At 40.2% G+C, this 15,868-nt stretch overlaps 1 protein-coding gene across 2 annotated transcripts in view; it reads left to right on the forward strand.

Annotated features, from left to right (window-relative positions):
* The first annotated feature begins 992 nt into the window (after positions 1 to 992).
* Positions 993 to 15,868, forward strand: part of KPNA3 (karyopherin subunit alpha 3) — a 100,717-nt gene continuing 85,841 nt past the window's right edge. The window contains exon 1 of one of the 2 annotated variants that reach the window (XM_074329927.1): positions 993 to 1,564. In XM_074329927.1, the coding sequence (XP_074186028.1) occupies positions 1,496 to 1,564 (69 nt within the window). In that variant the 5' untranslated portion in view covers positions 993 to 1,495. Of the gene's footprint in view, positions 1,565 to 1,729; positions 1,915 to 15,868 lie in introns of those variants that run through there. The other variant, XM_074329928.1, reaches the window with a different exon arrangement.

Genomic DNA, 15,868 nt, shown 5'->3' on the forward strand with positions numbered 1-15,868 from the left:
GTTTTCCTTGAAAAATTAGAACTTTGGCAAGACTGGCCCACAGTCTGATGTGGCAACAGTGGTCTGAAGCTTTTAAATGGGACTGTGTTTATCAATAGGCCACGCTCCACCACTCATAAAACAAATGCCCCGAAGTTCAGCCACCAAATGACTCTGAATTCATGACCCCTGGACCTCTGGCTCTTTAAGGCCTCTTTTCTTTGAAAAAATGTCTTCTTTAATCTCTTTATGGTTATGTTTCTACCAATCTTTGAATAACCCCAGTGTCAATTGAATTATACTATAACATCGCATACCTGCTTCTATCTGCCAGATTCTGAAACTGAATTCTTTCACATATAACCAAAGAAGCTCACCTGCTCCAGAAAGCGACTGTCTATTAGTAGTATGGATCCAAATTCCCCTTGACCGTTCCTCCTATGACACTAAAGAGAGAAGCCAGATGGGAGTCTGCGGACCAGGGCTTGACTGCTTCCTGAAAGCTAAGATTACGTGTGGTGGCAGAACAAGAGGTGTTGGGGGCACTGAAATGCAAGAGCTGCCAAAGTGAAAGTTGGAGAACCGGGCTTGGAAGGATGATGAAGAAACCGAGAGACGCTAGAACACTAATTTGTTCAAGTATTTATTGAGTATGCATGAGCCAAGCACTGTTTTGACGCGAGGGATTCAGCAATAAACCAGCCAATGTCCCTGCTCTCATTGAACTTAATTCCCGTGCGGTATGCCAGGTAACACACACATAAAAACATATATACATACATGTGTACATGTCAGGTGGAAATAAAAGCTATTTATAAAACCAAAGCAGGGCAAGAGAACAGCCATTGAGGGTGGATGCTATTTCAGGAGACTCCAAAGAAGCCCCGCCCCCTTTCTCCCAATAGGGCACAAGATGCCATCTCCGGGGGAGCTCCTCCCACTTCTCCGCCCAGAGGCGGCCTTTGGGGCGGAGCTTTGCGCCCGGGCTCTCGGGGCGCGCCGCGCGGAAAGCCGCGCGCTCAGGATTCCCGGCCTTCAGGTTCTGTCAAGGCCAGGAGCATTAGCCCGCCGGAGCCTGGCATGTTGGGAACTGTAGTTTGCGTCCACAGCTCGGGGTTTGGGGCGGGGCAGTAAAAGCAGCCAAGTCTGGCTCCATTGCTGGCACAGAGGGGTTGTGGGGAGGCCTTGCTGTGGGGGGCGGGGGTCATCCCGAAGACCCCTGGCACTTACAGCAGGGCGAGCGTCCAGGCCTGGGGCGACCCTGGGCACGTGACCCCAGTCAACCCGGGAGCGCGCGGTTCTTCAGCGCGGTTCCCGCCCCGCCCCGCCCGGCAGTCGGCCAGCGCCTCCCCCGGCGCTGCTGCCACCTCGCGCTCGGAGGCGTCACGGAACGTGCTCTCCTCTCCCCCTCCCCCTCCCTTCCCCTCGCGCGCTCCCCCTCCTCCCCCTCCCGCACCGAGACTCGCCGCCGCCGCCGCTGCCGCAGGAGTAGCCGCCGCTGGAGCCGCGCGCAACCATGGCCGAGAACCCCGGCTTGGAGAACCACCGCATCAAGAGCTTTAAGAACAAGGGCCGCGATGTGGAAGTGAGTGTGCTTCCGCGGTCTGGGCCCGCCCGGCTCGCCCGCCTGGCCGCGCCGGCCCCGCGGTGGCGGGAAGGGGCGGGGGGCCGGCGCCGGGCTGGCTCTCGCCGGCTCGCGGTGGGTCGGAGTTGGCCGCCGCCTCCCATCAGCGCGGCCCAGGGCTGGGCGGAGCGGGCGACGGATACGCGGGCCGGCTGTAGCCACCCTCCGGAGCTGCCGGCGCGGGGACCGGGAAATGCCGGGGTTTTCGGCCCCGTCACGCGGGCGCGGCCTGCTGTCTGTGAGGAAGGGATGTGGAGCTGAGGCGGGGTCCGCGGGCTGGGGCCTCGCGGGCCGGGGATGCTGCCGCCCAGGTCTGTCGATCGCGCCGCCGAAGGGGCGGCCGCAGCTAGCACCGGTTGCCGGTGAAACCTCCCGCCGGCGCAGCCTCCTTGGTGCCTCCCGCGCTGCCGCACATGGAGCCTGTCTCTGCCGGTCTCCGCGCCTACTTTCTGCCAGCCGGGCCCAGGCGGGCGGTGGCGGCCCGCAGAGGGGGGTGGGGACCAGCCGGGTGACTGACTTGTTTGAGGGTGCTGGATGGGGGAGGGTAGGATGCGCCAGGACCGTTTTCTTATATTCCAGTGCTGTCCTTTGGACCAGTCGTGCTGAGCTGTTCCAGCACACACTCCTGTTACTGCGGGCATTTGGAGCAAGCTGAAGGTGGACAATAGTTTCCCATCTATTGTGTTGAGGCTTTGGAAGCGACGTTGTTCCGACCTCCGCTCACCGGACCTGTTTTCTTAGCATGTCTTACTTGTAGTGGGGGTGTGCACTGGATAATTTCCTTGACATGTTTTACTGAAATAAATTGGATACATAGGTTCATACGGCCGTGTAAATATCTCTTGCTCCAAGCTGGTAGAATTTCCATGTGGTTGCAAAACTGTAAACATTAATGTGGTCACTCAGTTCGTTGCTACACAGCATGTTGCCATTGTCTCATTAAGGTGACATTAGCAGGTACTATTTGCAAACTCGGCTTATTGAGGCAGCGCTAGAGGTCTCTCTGCAGCCACTAAAAGCAACGTAGTATAATGCACAAACTTCACTGGGACTCTGACCTCTGAATTTGTTAAGGGAAAAGTGGTTTTAAGTCCACAGGCTCCTTTTCGAATACCAGGTGACATGGTTTGCAGTTTTGTAGTTCTTGTTAAAGGGACAGTGTGAATAAGAAGTGCATTTTATCCTCTTAAAGAGAGGTGTTGGGGAAAATTTACCATTCAGCGTTCTGTTTTGTAGAAAAACAAAAAAACTCAGGCCATTTTTCCAGAGCTATACAATTAAATACTAAATGGGAAAAATCTAAGGAAATACTGTGGAATTCCCATTTGAATGAGACAACTAGAGGTCATCTGTCTTTCTTCTCGTCATGGTTAAGTGTTTTTTTGTGTGTGTATGAAAAATACTTCTAAGCAAAAGTGAAATTTAGGAATAGCAACAAGAAATTTTGGAACTGCCTCCAGTTATTAGTCCACGTGATGATAGCAGTTAATTTTGAACTTTTGCTCTCAGTAATTGTTCTTGAAGCTTTCCCCTATTATAAAACAAAACTTACGTAGTCTGACAAATACCCATATTGTTTGTACAAAAGAACTAATAACATTCTTCCCTCTGTTTGTACAAAAGAACTAATAACATTCTTCCCTCTCTTGGATATTCGTACAGGTTTTTGTCTTATTATTTGCCTCTATTGTGTTCTGGGATCTCAGTGATACCTAGTAAGGACTCCTGCACATAATAGGTATATAATAAATATTTGCTGATGACCAGAACGTAACCAATGACTTCTACAGGCATGGTTGCTAAGCCTTTCAGCCTGAAAATGTTGGGCACAACATTACATTTCCCAGCATGTATTAGAGTAACTAAGGCATGAAATAGCAGACATTCAAATGGTAGTTCTATGTGATAGACACTACTGAGAGCTTCATGATACCTCATGTAATCCTTATAACAATTTTATGAGCTAGGTATAGCATTATACGCCCTTTACAGGAGGAAAGTACTTTAGATGAGGAAACTCAAGCATGCCTGTGTAGCCTGCACAAGGTCACAGAGTGGGTATGAACATTCGTTCACTAATTGTCTATTGGGTATGTAATAAAGTCAGGTCTTGGGGATACAAAAGGGAATAAAATTCAGTCTGTACCTCAGGGAGTTTATAGTTCAGTAAGAGTGATAGAAAAGTAAACTGATAATTACAATACAGTACATCACTACGTATATTCTGAGAATGCGTAAGAAGATCCTAACTTGGGGTTGAGCAGTCAAGGGAGAAGTTCTGGTTGATTCCTAGTGGATGAATGGGAGTAGATCCTGAAGGATGAAAGAAAGTTGGCCAGGGAAAGGGAGAGGGCGAGGAAGAGGCATTCCAGACTTGAGGGAGCAGTCATTGAGTACAGGAGAACGCAGCAGGACTGCTGATAGAGAAGGGAGTGCTAGAGATGTGACTAAAGGGTGAACTGGGGTTGAAGCTGATCAAGTTCCTTTACTGTGGATTTAGGTATAGCTAAGACTAGATACCATACCTAATTTAGTCTTACCCATTAGAAACTATATTACATTAGAAACTTACACTACAATGTAGCTCTGTGACTAAGTAGTTCTGAATATTAGGCTGTTTCCAAACAGTGAAGTATTCTTTGATGAGTTATCGTTTTTACCTTTCACATATAGGATAGACAAAGGTTGCTATGTGCTACTTACATAAAATAAAATAACATATTTTCCAAAAGAAAAATATAGAATTAAGTTGGAGACTTGTGAGTGGGGAGAGGGTTGAGAAAATAATTTCATATTCAGTCGGGAATGGCTTCATAGAAGAGAGGTTGGTGAATTTTACAGGAAATATGTACCAAACTTGAACGGCACATGAGAGATTAGTGAATAAAGATCCAGGTAAAAAAGAGAGATTAGATTAGGGAGTGAAGAGATGAGACTTCAGATGGCCCGTGGTGGTCTGAGAATATGACTGTAGCAAAGAGTTGCTTGGAAACTTCTTGATAGGGAGAGCTGTAGGAATTTATTTCAGAGGAGAGTTAGAAGGTGTAACATGATTAGAGCAATGGAAAAAGGTAGTGGCAATAATATGTAGAATTAATTCTGGAGGCATTGGAGCTGTTATCCTGTATGCAATGAGGAATTTTCCAAAAAATTGAGACTGGGGATAGTCATGGTCATAACATGGAATGAGGATTTGCATCTCCCCCTCTTCTTCCTTTCTCATCCTCTTCTGTGTAAAGCTCACAGGAGACAAAGGGGATAAAGGCTGTCCTGAGGGTGACGGATAGAGGTAGGGGAGGGAGTCATCAGCACTGATAGCAGTTTGGAGCTTGGGGAGGAGAAATGGATTTTGTAGCTAAAACTAGGAGACACATCGTGAAAATAATTACTTTTATTTTCAAGTAAGGCATTGGTTCTTAAGCTTTTTTCCTTTTAAAAAATATTTAAAACTTCAAATATTTATAGAAACGTACACAAAACAGAAATGTTCCATTTAATGAATACTTACAACTCAAACATTCAGGTAACTGCCATCCAGGTCAGCTTTTCTTTTTCTTGCACCTGTCTATCTCAAGGATGTAACATTTTCATCAGTAACAGTAGCTATAATTATTATTTTAAAAATCTTAACACTTAGTGAGTGTTTACAGTGTACCTCAAGTGCTTTACATGTATTACTTATTCAGTCCTCACAACAATCCTATGAAGTATGTACTATTATTATCCGCATGTACTGCTGAGGAAACTTGAGGCCTACAATTCTTAAGTAACTGGCCCTAAGTCACAGGGGAGTTAAGTGTCAGAGCCTAGACTTACAGTGAAGGAGCATGACACTAAAGCCAGAACTGCTGCTCCCTGTGCTGTAGTGTCTCCACCGAGTGGAGCCCAAGACGGCTTGTATGAAGCACGTCTGCAAGTTAATCAATGGGGACAATATTTAAGAAATCTTGACTACATCACAGAAAACCCTGTTTTGGTATTTTAAAACCTTGCTTATAAAAATTTTTGGCATCCTATTTATCATTTGATTTATTGCCTTTTTTTTTCTTTTTACTCTTACAAACTTTCCGTATTAGTAAGGAGAGCCAGTTAGTTGGTTTCAATGAAAAATAGTAACCCATATTCTTGGGCTTAACGCTTCAACTTTATGCTTTAGTCTCTAATAGTAGGTATTTTTATATATTTTCTCATTTGCAAATTCAGCTAGCACTACCAAACTTTCTTCTCTCTGGAACCTCTGTTGGTAAGTGGTACTATCAGATGGTTCAAGCTTAAAACTTTGTCCTTGACTCCCTTCTTTTCCCCTTCACTTTTCTGTATTAGGCATCTGAAGAGCCATCATATTTTTACCTCTGTCACCAACCTGACTACCACTGCCCTAGTGTAGACCCGTCATTGTCACCCATGTAAGCGTGATACTGTGTCCGGTTTTCCTATCTGGTATCGTCTTACCCCAGTGTATCTCGTGGACTGATCTTCCTGAAATCTTTTCATGTAACATTCCTGGTTAGACTGATCCAAAGATCATTCCCATTGCCTTCAGGATAAAATTAAAAGTTCTTAGCATGCCACACTTAGTTCCACAAAAGGCCCTACCTTTTCTGTCTCACCAGCCACCCCTCCTTACGTCTCCTGTGTGCCAGCCGTGATAAAGTACTTGAGATGGCGAAGTAACCAGCACGGTTTCCTCTCCATGATGGTACATGCTGTTCTCCTATATACTTTCCTTTGCTGTCGGTTTAGTGGGGCTCACTCTGGCAAACCCTTTCTCAATTCAGAGTCCTTTGTATATCTCTGTAACACCAAGATTACAATTCTGCCACATCATGTCACTCAAAAACACCCTTCAGAAGTTCTCCATAGGGCCTTCCTTGGTTGACTAATAACATACTTAGTACTACTATCAATTCCTTTTCTTTTCCTTCTGTATTTATTGCTATCCTAAGTAAATTTCCCTTTGTCTTGGGATCAGTTGCTGTGACGTGCCACAAATTCTATGTGTGAATAGCCTGTTAAAGTATGTTGGCTCTGTGAAGAAGCTCACTGAGGGTAGGGATGTTCGGTCATTTAGTGACTGATACAGAACATTGAATACTCTTTGAGAAGTGAGACTAGCGGGTATACTTGAAAACACTCAACATTTGAGAGCGAAAGTACCATATTATTTCTTTTGGTGTTGACTCCAAGGCATTGATACTGTTGCCTAGCCCTCCTGGGACAGTCTCTTTTTGCTATAATGTATTTCTGTAATGTGAACTAATTCATAATTGAATAGTAAAGAGGAATGATTTTAGTTAATGCAAAAATTCATGTTCATGTTTGATTCTTACCAGCATATTAACTGTTTCGCACTCCCAGGTAACAGCATTTGAATGCTAACACAGTTGAAGTATTGACACACAGTTGAACACAGCAAGCTCAGCAGTGTGTGCATTGCCCATTCACCCGTATTCTGCCTCTTGGCCTCATCGAACCACACGTTCTGCCATAAAGGTGCTTATGGCTCCAACTGTCTTGATGTATTTCCCTCTTCCTGAAAATTTTCAGGAATCTATATGTCGTATAGCAGACATACTGTAATGATCTTTTCTTGAATTCATTAACAGTATGTATAATCTTTCTGGGTCCTGCTAGCTCATTGATTACTCTTTCTTAGTTGGCTTTGCCAACTCTTTTTCCTATCCATTGAGTGTGAGCGTATCTCGGGATTCTGTCCGTGACTCCTATAGACTGTTCTTGCCCACATCAGCAGCCTCCTTAGTTTTAACTGGTATTTCAGTGGAGTGGGGCGGGGGGTTTAAATCTGTTTTAATCATCTGCTAGAAATTAATCCCATGAGCATCACATCAAGTTTGTCAAGCTCAGAGTGTTTAAAGCTATGTTCTGCCTTTATTTTTTATTTTTTTCTGTTTATGGCATCATCATTTTAACTGTGACCTGAACTTGCAACTTGAGAGGCTTCTTGGACTTCTTCCTCATCTTCCACATTCAGTCAGGTGCCTGTCATGTAGCTGAAATCTCTGTGCCGTCTCTGCTCTGCCTCTATTCCACTGCCTCCAGCCGACTTTCGGCCTTATTACTTATCACCTGGCAGTTTGAAAGTTGCCTCCAAAGTGGTGTTCTTCCTTCAATTTATGAGATTTTTTTTTCAGTGAGCCTGATACCTGATTATATTTCTCCAGGGTAACCCCCACCCCCACCTGCCCTGGCCCCTTTAAGCTCTAGCAACACTGAACTTCTTATATGCTTATACATAATCTGGAATCCTGCCCTCCTCTGCTTGCCAATGCTATTTCTATTCTCAGGGCTATCCTGCTGACTGGAATAGCCTTCCCTGCCTCTGGTTGCCTGGCTAACTTCCTATCCCTCCTAAATACTCAACTCTGGGTTTAGATCTGAGAAATCTTTCTGAATCCCCTTCATTCTCCCAGGTTGAGTTAGGTACCGTCTTCATTCCTGGAAGAACTCTGAGTATATTTTTCTCATTGTAGTTATAACACATTTTAATTACGTTTTATCTTTCTCATACTAGTTTGTGAGCTTTTTGAAAGCAAAAACAACGTATCTCCATTGCTTATTTCTTGGTACAGTGGCTGGAATAAAATAAGCACTAAAATATTTCTTGAATGAATACATCCTACTGGGTACCACCAGCACAATAATTTTTCTAAAGTGTGTTTTTGAACTGACACTTTCAATCTTTTAATGCCTTTTCCTACTGTTCCCCAAATCAAGTCCAAACTTTTCATTGTATAAAGTATTGGGAGATTAAGACACATGCATAGTGAAACAATTAAATTTTTCCTTTAATCATAAAAATATTCTAATATGTAGAAAAAGTAGAGACAATAGTATATTAATCCCATATGCATATCATTTAGGCTTAATAAGTAACAATTTGCTGTATTTGCTTTTGTTTATCTATACATAGCAGACATGACATTTTACTCCTGAAGACTTAAGTCTACTTTTCTAAAAAATAAGAATGTATTATTGCATAAATACCACATCACCCTGACACAATAATTTCCTAATAACATCTAATCCAGTCTACATTTAAATTTCTCCAGTTGTCCCTTAATTTTTTATTTATTTTTTTTTTACATTTGGTTTTAGAAGCATGATTAAACAAGATCATATTTGGTTGTGTTTCTTAAGTCTCATTTAATTTAGAATAGGCTCCTCCAATCATTTTTTTTTGTGTGTGGTAAAATGTATAACATAACATTTATCATTTTAAGTGTATGGTTCTGTGGTATTAAGTACATTCACTTTATTGTATAACCATTGTCACTAGCTGTCTCCAGAACTTTTTCATCTTCCCCAACTGAAACTCTTGTCTCCATTAAACAACTGCATTCTTCCTAGCCCCTGGCAACTTACCTTCTATACTTTCTGTCTTTATGAATTTAAGTACTATAGGAATCTCTCATATAAGCAGAATCATATAATATTTGTCCTTTGTGACTGGCTTATTTCTCTTACCATAATGTCTTCAAGGTTCATCCATGTTGTATCATGTGTCATAATTTTTTCCTCTTTATGGCTTATTCCATTGTATGTATATACCACATTTTGTTTATCCATTCATCCTTTGATGGATACTTGGATTGCTTCCACCTTTTGGCTATTACCCCCTACCATTTTTTAAATGCTATTAATTTGTAGAAGAAATGAGGTTAGTTTTCTTATATCAAGTTGAACCGTATGAAATTGTCATTTTTGAGGTTCAAAACAGCCAAATATCTCATATGCTTCGACCTAATAGAATGTACTAATTACTGGATTTGTCTGTTTCTTCGTGGTGTGTCTTAACTTGTTCCTCCTATTTCTTACTATCCTCCAGATTTTCTGTAAACTGGATGTTAGTTTTAAGGGTTTTATTATCTTCAGTTTAAGCATTTTTTATTTAAAAAATAATACTTCAATTGGTGATGTTGTGTACTTCAGAATATATCCCAATAGTGGTGCTAAGATTGATCAGAAAATTCAGATGATAAAGAATAGTTTCTCATAATGTCAGAAAGTAACCTGACTACTTGGTATCCTGTAAAGGAATTTGAAGATGCATCTAGAAAACATAACTTCGAAGTCAATGGCATTTTTTCCCTTAATTGACACCATTCCAAAATTAACTTTTTGTTTTCTTAGCGTAAAATTTGGCTAATCTTATTTTAAAGTATTTTCCTTTACATTGAAGGTAAAGTCATATTAAAAATAAAAGGAGGATGTAGCTATACTTTGTGGCAGTTTTGCTATTAAAAATTTTGTCACAGCCTAGGATACCAACATTAACAGTTAAATATGGTAAAATAAATCATAACTATATTTACTTGGTCATTCTGAATGGTTGAGTTTCTTGGGTTATAAATTTATTTGTTTATATACCAAATTTTATTTTGAAATGCCAGCGTTTCTGAAAATGTTCAGTACATTTCTCTGCCTTCTTAAGTAGGATACAGTTTAGACAATAACTAAATTATTCTATTTCAGAAGAGAATCACCATTATGCATATGGATATTGGTGTTTTCTTTTGTGTAAGTGATGCCTTTAGGGTCTTAGATTGTCAGAATTCTGTCTTTAATTTCTGTGCTTGTGGAGTTTTTGCTTTTCTTTTTCTCTTTCTTTTTTAATTAAAGTTTATTGGGGTGACAATTGTTAGTAAAGTTACATAGATTTCAGGTGAAGAATTCTGTATTACATCATCTATAAATCCCATTGTGTGTTCACCACCCAGAGTCAGTTCTCCTTCCATCAGCATATATTTGATCCCCCTTACCCTCATCTACCACCCCCACCCCCCTTACCTTCTGGTAACCACTAAACTATTGTCTGTGTCTATGAGTTTTTGTTTCTCATTTGTTTGTCTTGTTCTTTTGTTGTTTTTGGTTTATATACCACATATCAGTGAAATCATACGGTTCTCTCCTTTTTCTGTCTGAATTATTTTGCTTAGCATTATAATCTCAAGATCCATCCATGTTGTCACAAATGGTCCTATTTCGTCTTTCTTACCGCCGAATAGTATTCTGTTGTGTATATAGACCACAACTTCTTTATCCATTCATCTATAGAAGGACATTTTGGTTGTTTCTATGTCTTGGACACCATAAATAAAGCTGCACTGAACATTGGAGCACACATGTCTTTATGGATAAATGTTTTCAGATGTTTTGGGTAGATAACCCAGGAGAGGGATTGCTGGGTCATGTGGTAATTCTATTCTTAAAATTTGAGGAATCTCCACACTGCCTTCCATGGCGGCTGCACCAATCTGCATTCCCACCAACAATGTATGAGGGTTCCTTTATCGCCACAGCCTCTCCAGCACTTGTTATTATTTGTCTTGTTGATGATAGCCATTCTAACCGGGGTGAGGTGATACCTCATTGTGGTTTTTATTTGCATTTCTCTGATGATTAGCATTTTTTCATATATCTATTTGCTATTTGTATGTCCTCTTTGGAGAAATGTCTCTTCAGGTCCTTTGCCCATTTTTCAATTGGGTTGTTTGTTTTTTTGGTGTTGAGTTGCATGAGTTCCTTGTATATTTTGGATATTAGCCTGTTATCGGAGGCACTATTTGCAAAAATCTTCTCCCATTCAGTTGGTTGCCTCTTTATTTTGTCAATGGTTTCTTTTGCTGTGCAGAAGATTTTAAGTTTGATATAGTCCCATTCTTTTATTTTAGCTTTTACTTCCCTTGCCTCTGGAGTCAAATTCATAAAATGCTCTTTGAACCCAAGGTCCATAAGTTTAGTACCTGTGTTTTCTTCTATGCAGTTTGTTGTGTCAGGTCTTATGTTTAGGTCTTTGATCCGTTTGGAATTAATTTTGATACATGGTGTCAGATAGCAGTCCAGTTTCATTCTTTTGCACATGGCTTTCCAATTCTGCCAGCACCATTTATTGAAGAGACTGTCTTTTCTCTGTTGTATGTTTTTAGCTTCTTTGTCAAAAATTATCTGTTCATATTTATGTGGTTTTATTTCTGGGTTCTCAATTCTATTCCATTGGTCTATGTGTCTGTTTTTCTGCCAGTGCCATGCTGTTTTGATTATTGTTGCCCTGTAGTACAAGCTAAAGTCAGGGAGTGTGATACCTCCAGCATTGTTCTTTTTTCTTAGGATTGCTTTGGCTATTCGGGGTCTTTTGTGGTTCCAAACAAATCTGATGATTTTTTGTTCTATTTCTTTAAAAAATGCCATTGGGATTTTGATGGGGATTGCATTAAATCTGTATATTGCTTTGGGTAATATGGCCATTTTAACTATGTTGATTCTTCCAATCCATGAGCACGGAATGTCTTTCCATTTCTTTGTGTCTTCTTCAATTTCTTTTAAAAATGTCTTATAGTTTTCAGCATATGAGTCTTTCACATCCTTGGTAAGTTTATTCCTAGGTATTTTATTATTTTTGCTGCAATTGCAAAAGGAATTTTTTTATTTCTTTTTCTGAGATTTCATTGTTAGTATATAGGAATGCAATGGACTTTTGTACTTTGATTTTGTAGCCGGCAACTTTACTGTATTCGTTGATTGTTTCTAATAGCTTTTTGGTGGAGTCTTTAGGGTTGTCTATGTGTAGCATCATGTCATCTGCAAAGAGTGACAGTTTAACTTCTTCATTCCCAATTTGGATGCCTTTTATTTCTTTCTCTTGCCTGATTGCTCTGGCAAGGACTTCCAACACTATGTTGAAAAGCAGAGGTGATAGGGGACAGCCCTGTCGTGTTCCTGAACGTAGAGCAAAGGGCTTCAGTTTTTCACCATTAATTATGAGATTAGCTGAGGGTTTGTCATATATGGCCTTTATTATGTTAAGGTATTTTCCTTCTATACCTATTTTATTAAGTGTTTTAATCATAAATGGATGTTGTATTTTGTCAAATGCTTTTTCCTCATCAATTGATATAATCATATGGTTTTTGTCCTTTATTTTATATGATGTATCACATTGATGGATTTGCGTATGTTGAACCATCCTTGTGCCTCTGGGATGAACCCCACTTCGTCGTGATGAATAATCTTTTTAATGCATTGTTGCATTTGATTTGCTAGAATTTGTTTAGGGTTTTTGCATCTGTATTTATCAGAGATATTGGTCTATAGTTTGTTGTTGTTTTTTTAGTGTTGTCTTTACCAGGTTTTGGTATCAGGGTAATGTTGGCCTCATAAAATGAGTTAGGGAGTACTGTCTCTTCTTCAATTTTTTGGACGAGTTTGGGCAGGATTGGTATTAGATCCTCTTTGAAGGTTTGGTAGAATTCACTAGTGAAGCCATCTGATCCCGGACTTTTGCTTTTAGGAAGGTTTTAGATGACTGATTCAATTTCATTACTGGTGATCGGTCTGTTTAAATTTTCCAATTCTTCATGGTTTTGCCTAGGAAGGTTATATGGTTCTAAGAACTTATCCGTTTCTTCTAGGTTATTGAATTTGGTGGCATATAGTCCTTCATGGTATTCTTGGATGATCCTTTGTATTTCTGTGACATCCATTATAACTTTCCCTTTTTGATTTCTGATTTTGTTTATTAGTGCCTTCTCTCTTTTTATCTTAGTGAGTGTAGCCATGGGTTTGTCAGTTTTGTTAGTCTTTTCAAAGAACCAGCTCTGTGACACATTAATTTTTTTCTACTGTCTTTTTGTTCTCTATTTCATTTAGTTCTGCTCTGGTTTTTATTATTTCCTTTCTTCTGCTGACCTTGGGTTTCATTTGTTTTTCTTTTTCTAATTCTTTAAGGCGTAACATGAGGTTTTTTATTTGGGATTTTTCTTGTTTCTTGAGATAGGCCTGTAATGATATAAATTTCCCTCTTAAAACTGCTTTCACTGCATCCCAAAAATTTTGGTAGGATATATTTTCATTCTCATTTGTTTCTATGTATCTTTTGATCTCTCCTCGAATTTCTTCTTTGACCCGGTCAGTCTTTAAAAGTATGTTTAATCTCCGTGTATTTGTGGTTTTCCTGCTTTCTTTTTGCAATTGATGTCCAATTTCAAAGCCTTATGATCAGACAATATGCTTGGTATGATTCCAGTCTTCTTAAATTTGCTGAGGCTAGTTTTATGTCCCAATATATGGTCTATCCTTGAGACTGTTCCATGTACACTAGAAAAAAAATGTATAGCCTGATGTTCTAGGATGAAGTGCTCTATACATGTCAGTTATGTCCATTTCATCTAATATGTCATTTAGGGCTGCTATTTCGTTATTTATTTTCTGTTTGGATGACCTATCCATAGCTATCAATGATGTATTTAGGTCCCCTAGTATAATTGTGTTTTGGTCAATTTCTCCCTTTAGTTCTGTTAGTAGTTGCTTGGTAGGTATATTTTGGTGCTCCCGGATTGAGGGCATAAATATTGATGACTGTTATGTCTTCTTGTTGTATAGTCCCCTGTACCATTATGAAACGTCCATCTTTGTCTCTTGTTACCTTTTTCACCCTGAAGTCTGTTTTATCTGATATCAGTATGGGTACACCTGATTTTCTCTAGATACCATTTGCTTGGAGTGTCAATTTCCATCCTTTCACTTTGAGTCTGTGTTTGTCCTTGTAGCTGAGATGGTCTCTTGAAGACAGCATATGGTTGGGTTTAGTTTTTTGTTCCAGTCTGCTGCTCTGTCCCTTTTTATTGGTGAGTTCAGTCCATTTACATTTAGGGTGATTATTGATATGTGAGGATTTCCTGTCATTCTGTCTTTAGTTTTCCGGTAAGACTGTGTCTAAATTGTTTCTTTGCCTTTTTGTTGTTGTCTATTATATCTGTGTGGTGGTATTCTATGATGTTTCCCTCTGTTTCTTCTTTTATTACAGTATATATTTCAGTTCTGGATTTTTTTTTCAGTGGTTACCCTTAAGTTTATGTAAAAGAAAGTTTGATATTTAGAGTATTCCATTTTCTTCAGCACGCTTACTTTCTCCATTCCCATATTCTGGTTCAGGCCTTTACTCGCCCCCTTTTTATGATTTGGTTGCCACAAATTGTCCCTGTTGATGGTGGTCGAATAACCTCCTTTAGTATTTCTTGTAGTGCAGGTCGTGTATTAGGAAATTCCCTCAGCTTCTGTATGTCTGGAAAGGTCTTTATTCCTCCTTCATATATGAAGGATATCTTTGCTGGGTATACCAATTCTTGGCTCATTATTTCTCTCTTTCAATAGTTTGAATATTTGGTTCCACTCCCTCCTGGCTTGTAGAGTTTCTGCTGAAAAATCTGATGATAATCTAATGGGCTTTCCTTTGTAGGTTACTGTCTTTTCCCTGGCTGCCTTGAGGATTCTTTCTTTGTCATTGATTTTAGACAGCTTCAATGCAATGTGCCTTGGAAAAGACGTTGGGGTTGAGGTAATTAGGTGTTCTATTTGCTTCTTGGATTCGAGGATCCAGTTCTTTCTACAAGTTTGGGAAGTTCTCAGTGACTATTTGTTTGAATATACTCTCTGTTCCCTTCTCTCTTTCTTCTCCTTCTGGTGTGCCCATTATTCTTATATTGCTCTTTCTGATGGAGTGAAAGTTTTTGTAGAGTTCTTTCATTTCTTTTAAGTCTCAAGTCTTTTTCTTCTTCCATCTGTCATTTCCAGGTTTCTGTCTTCGATGTCACTGATTCTTTCCTCCATCTGGTCAACTCTACTACCTAAGCTGGCTATTTCACTCTTCATTTCTTCTATTGAGTTCTTAATCTCCAGAAATTCTATTTGGTTCTTTTTTAAAATGTCAATCTCTTTGGTAAAATGTTCATGTTGTTCTTTGATTGTGTTTCTGAGTTTTATTAAACTGCCTTTCCGTGTTTTCTTGCATCTTGTTGAGTTTTTTCGGAACTGCAATCTTGAATTCTCTGTCATTTAAGTCACATATTTCCATATCTTTAAGTTCATTTTCTGGAGACTGCTTACTTTCTTTCTGGGCTTTTTTGTTGCCTTGGTTATTCATGGCAATTAATGATTTATTGTTTCTCTTCTTAGACATGTACAAGAGTGGGTTGTGCAACAGATTGATAGGAAGTTGTCTTTCTTTTGTTTTCCAGTACATGTTGGTAGAATGTTTTATTTTCTCTCCGACTGCAGCCTTTTTCTCTCTCTCACACTGCAGTGTTATGTTTTCTCTGCACTATACCGGTTTCTCACACAATGGGGCGATTCCCTGGAAGGCGGGCTTCTCCTCTGTTAACGGTTTGCCTGGGTCATTGGGCACCACGTCTGTGTGGGGATGCGGAGAGCTTTTGAAGTTCCAAAGCTCTTCCTGTACCAGATTCAGAG

This window comes from Rhinolophus sinicus, linkage group LG04, assembly GCF_036562045.2.
Source record: "Rhinolophus sinicus isolate RSC01 linkage group LG04, ASM3656204v1, whole genome shotgun sequence".
Lineage (NCBI taxonomy): Eukaryota > Metazoa > Chordata > Mammalia > Chiroptera > Rhinolophidae > Rhinolophus > Rhinolophus sinicus.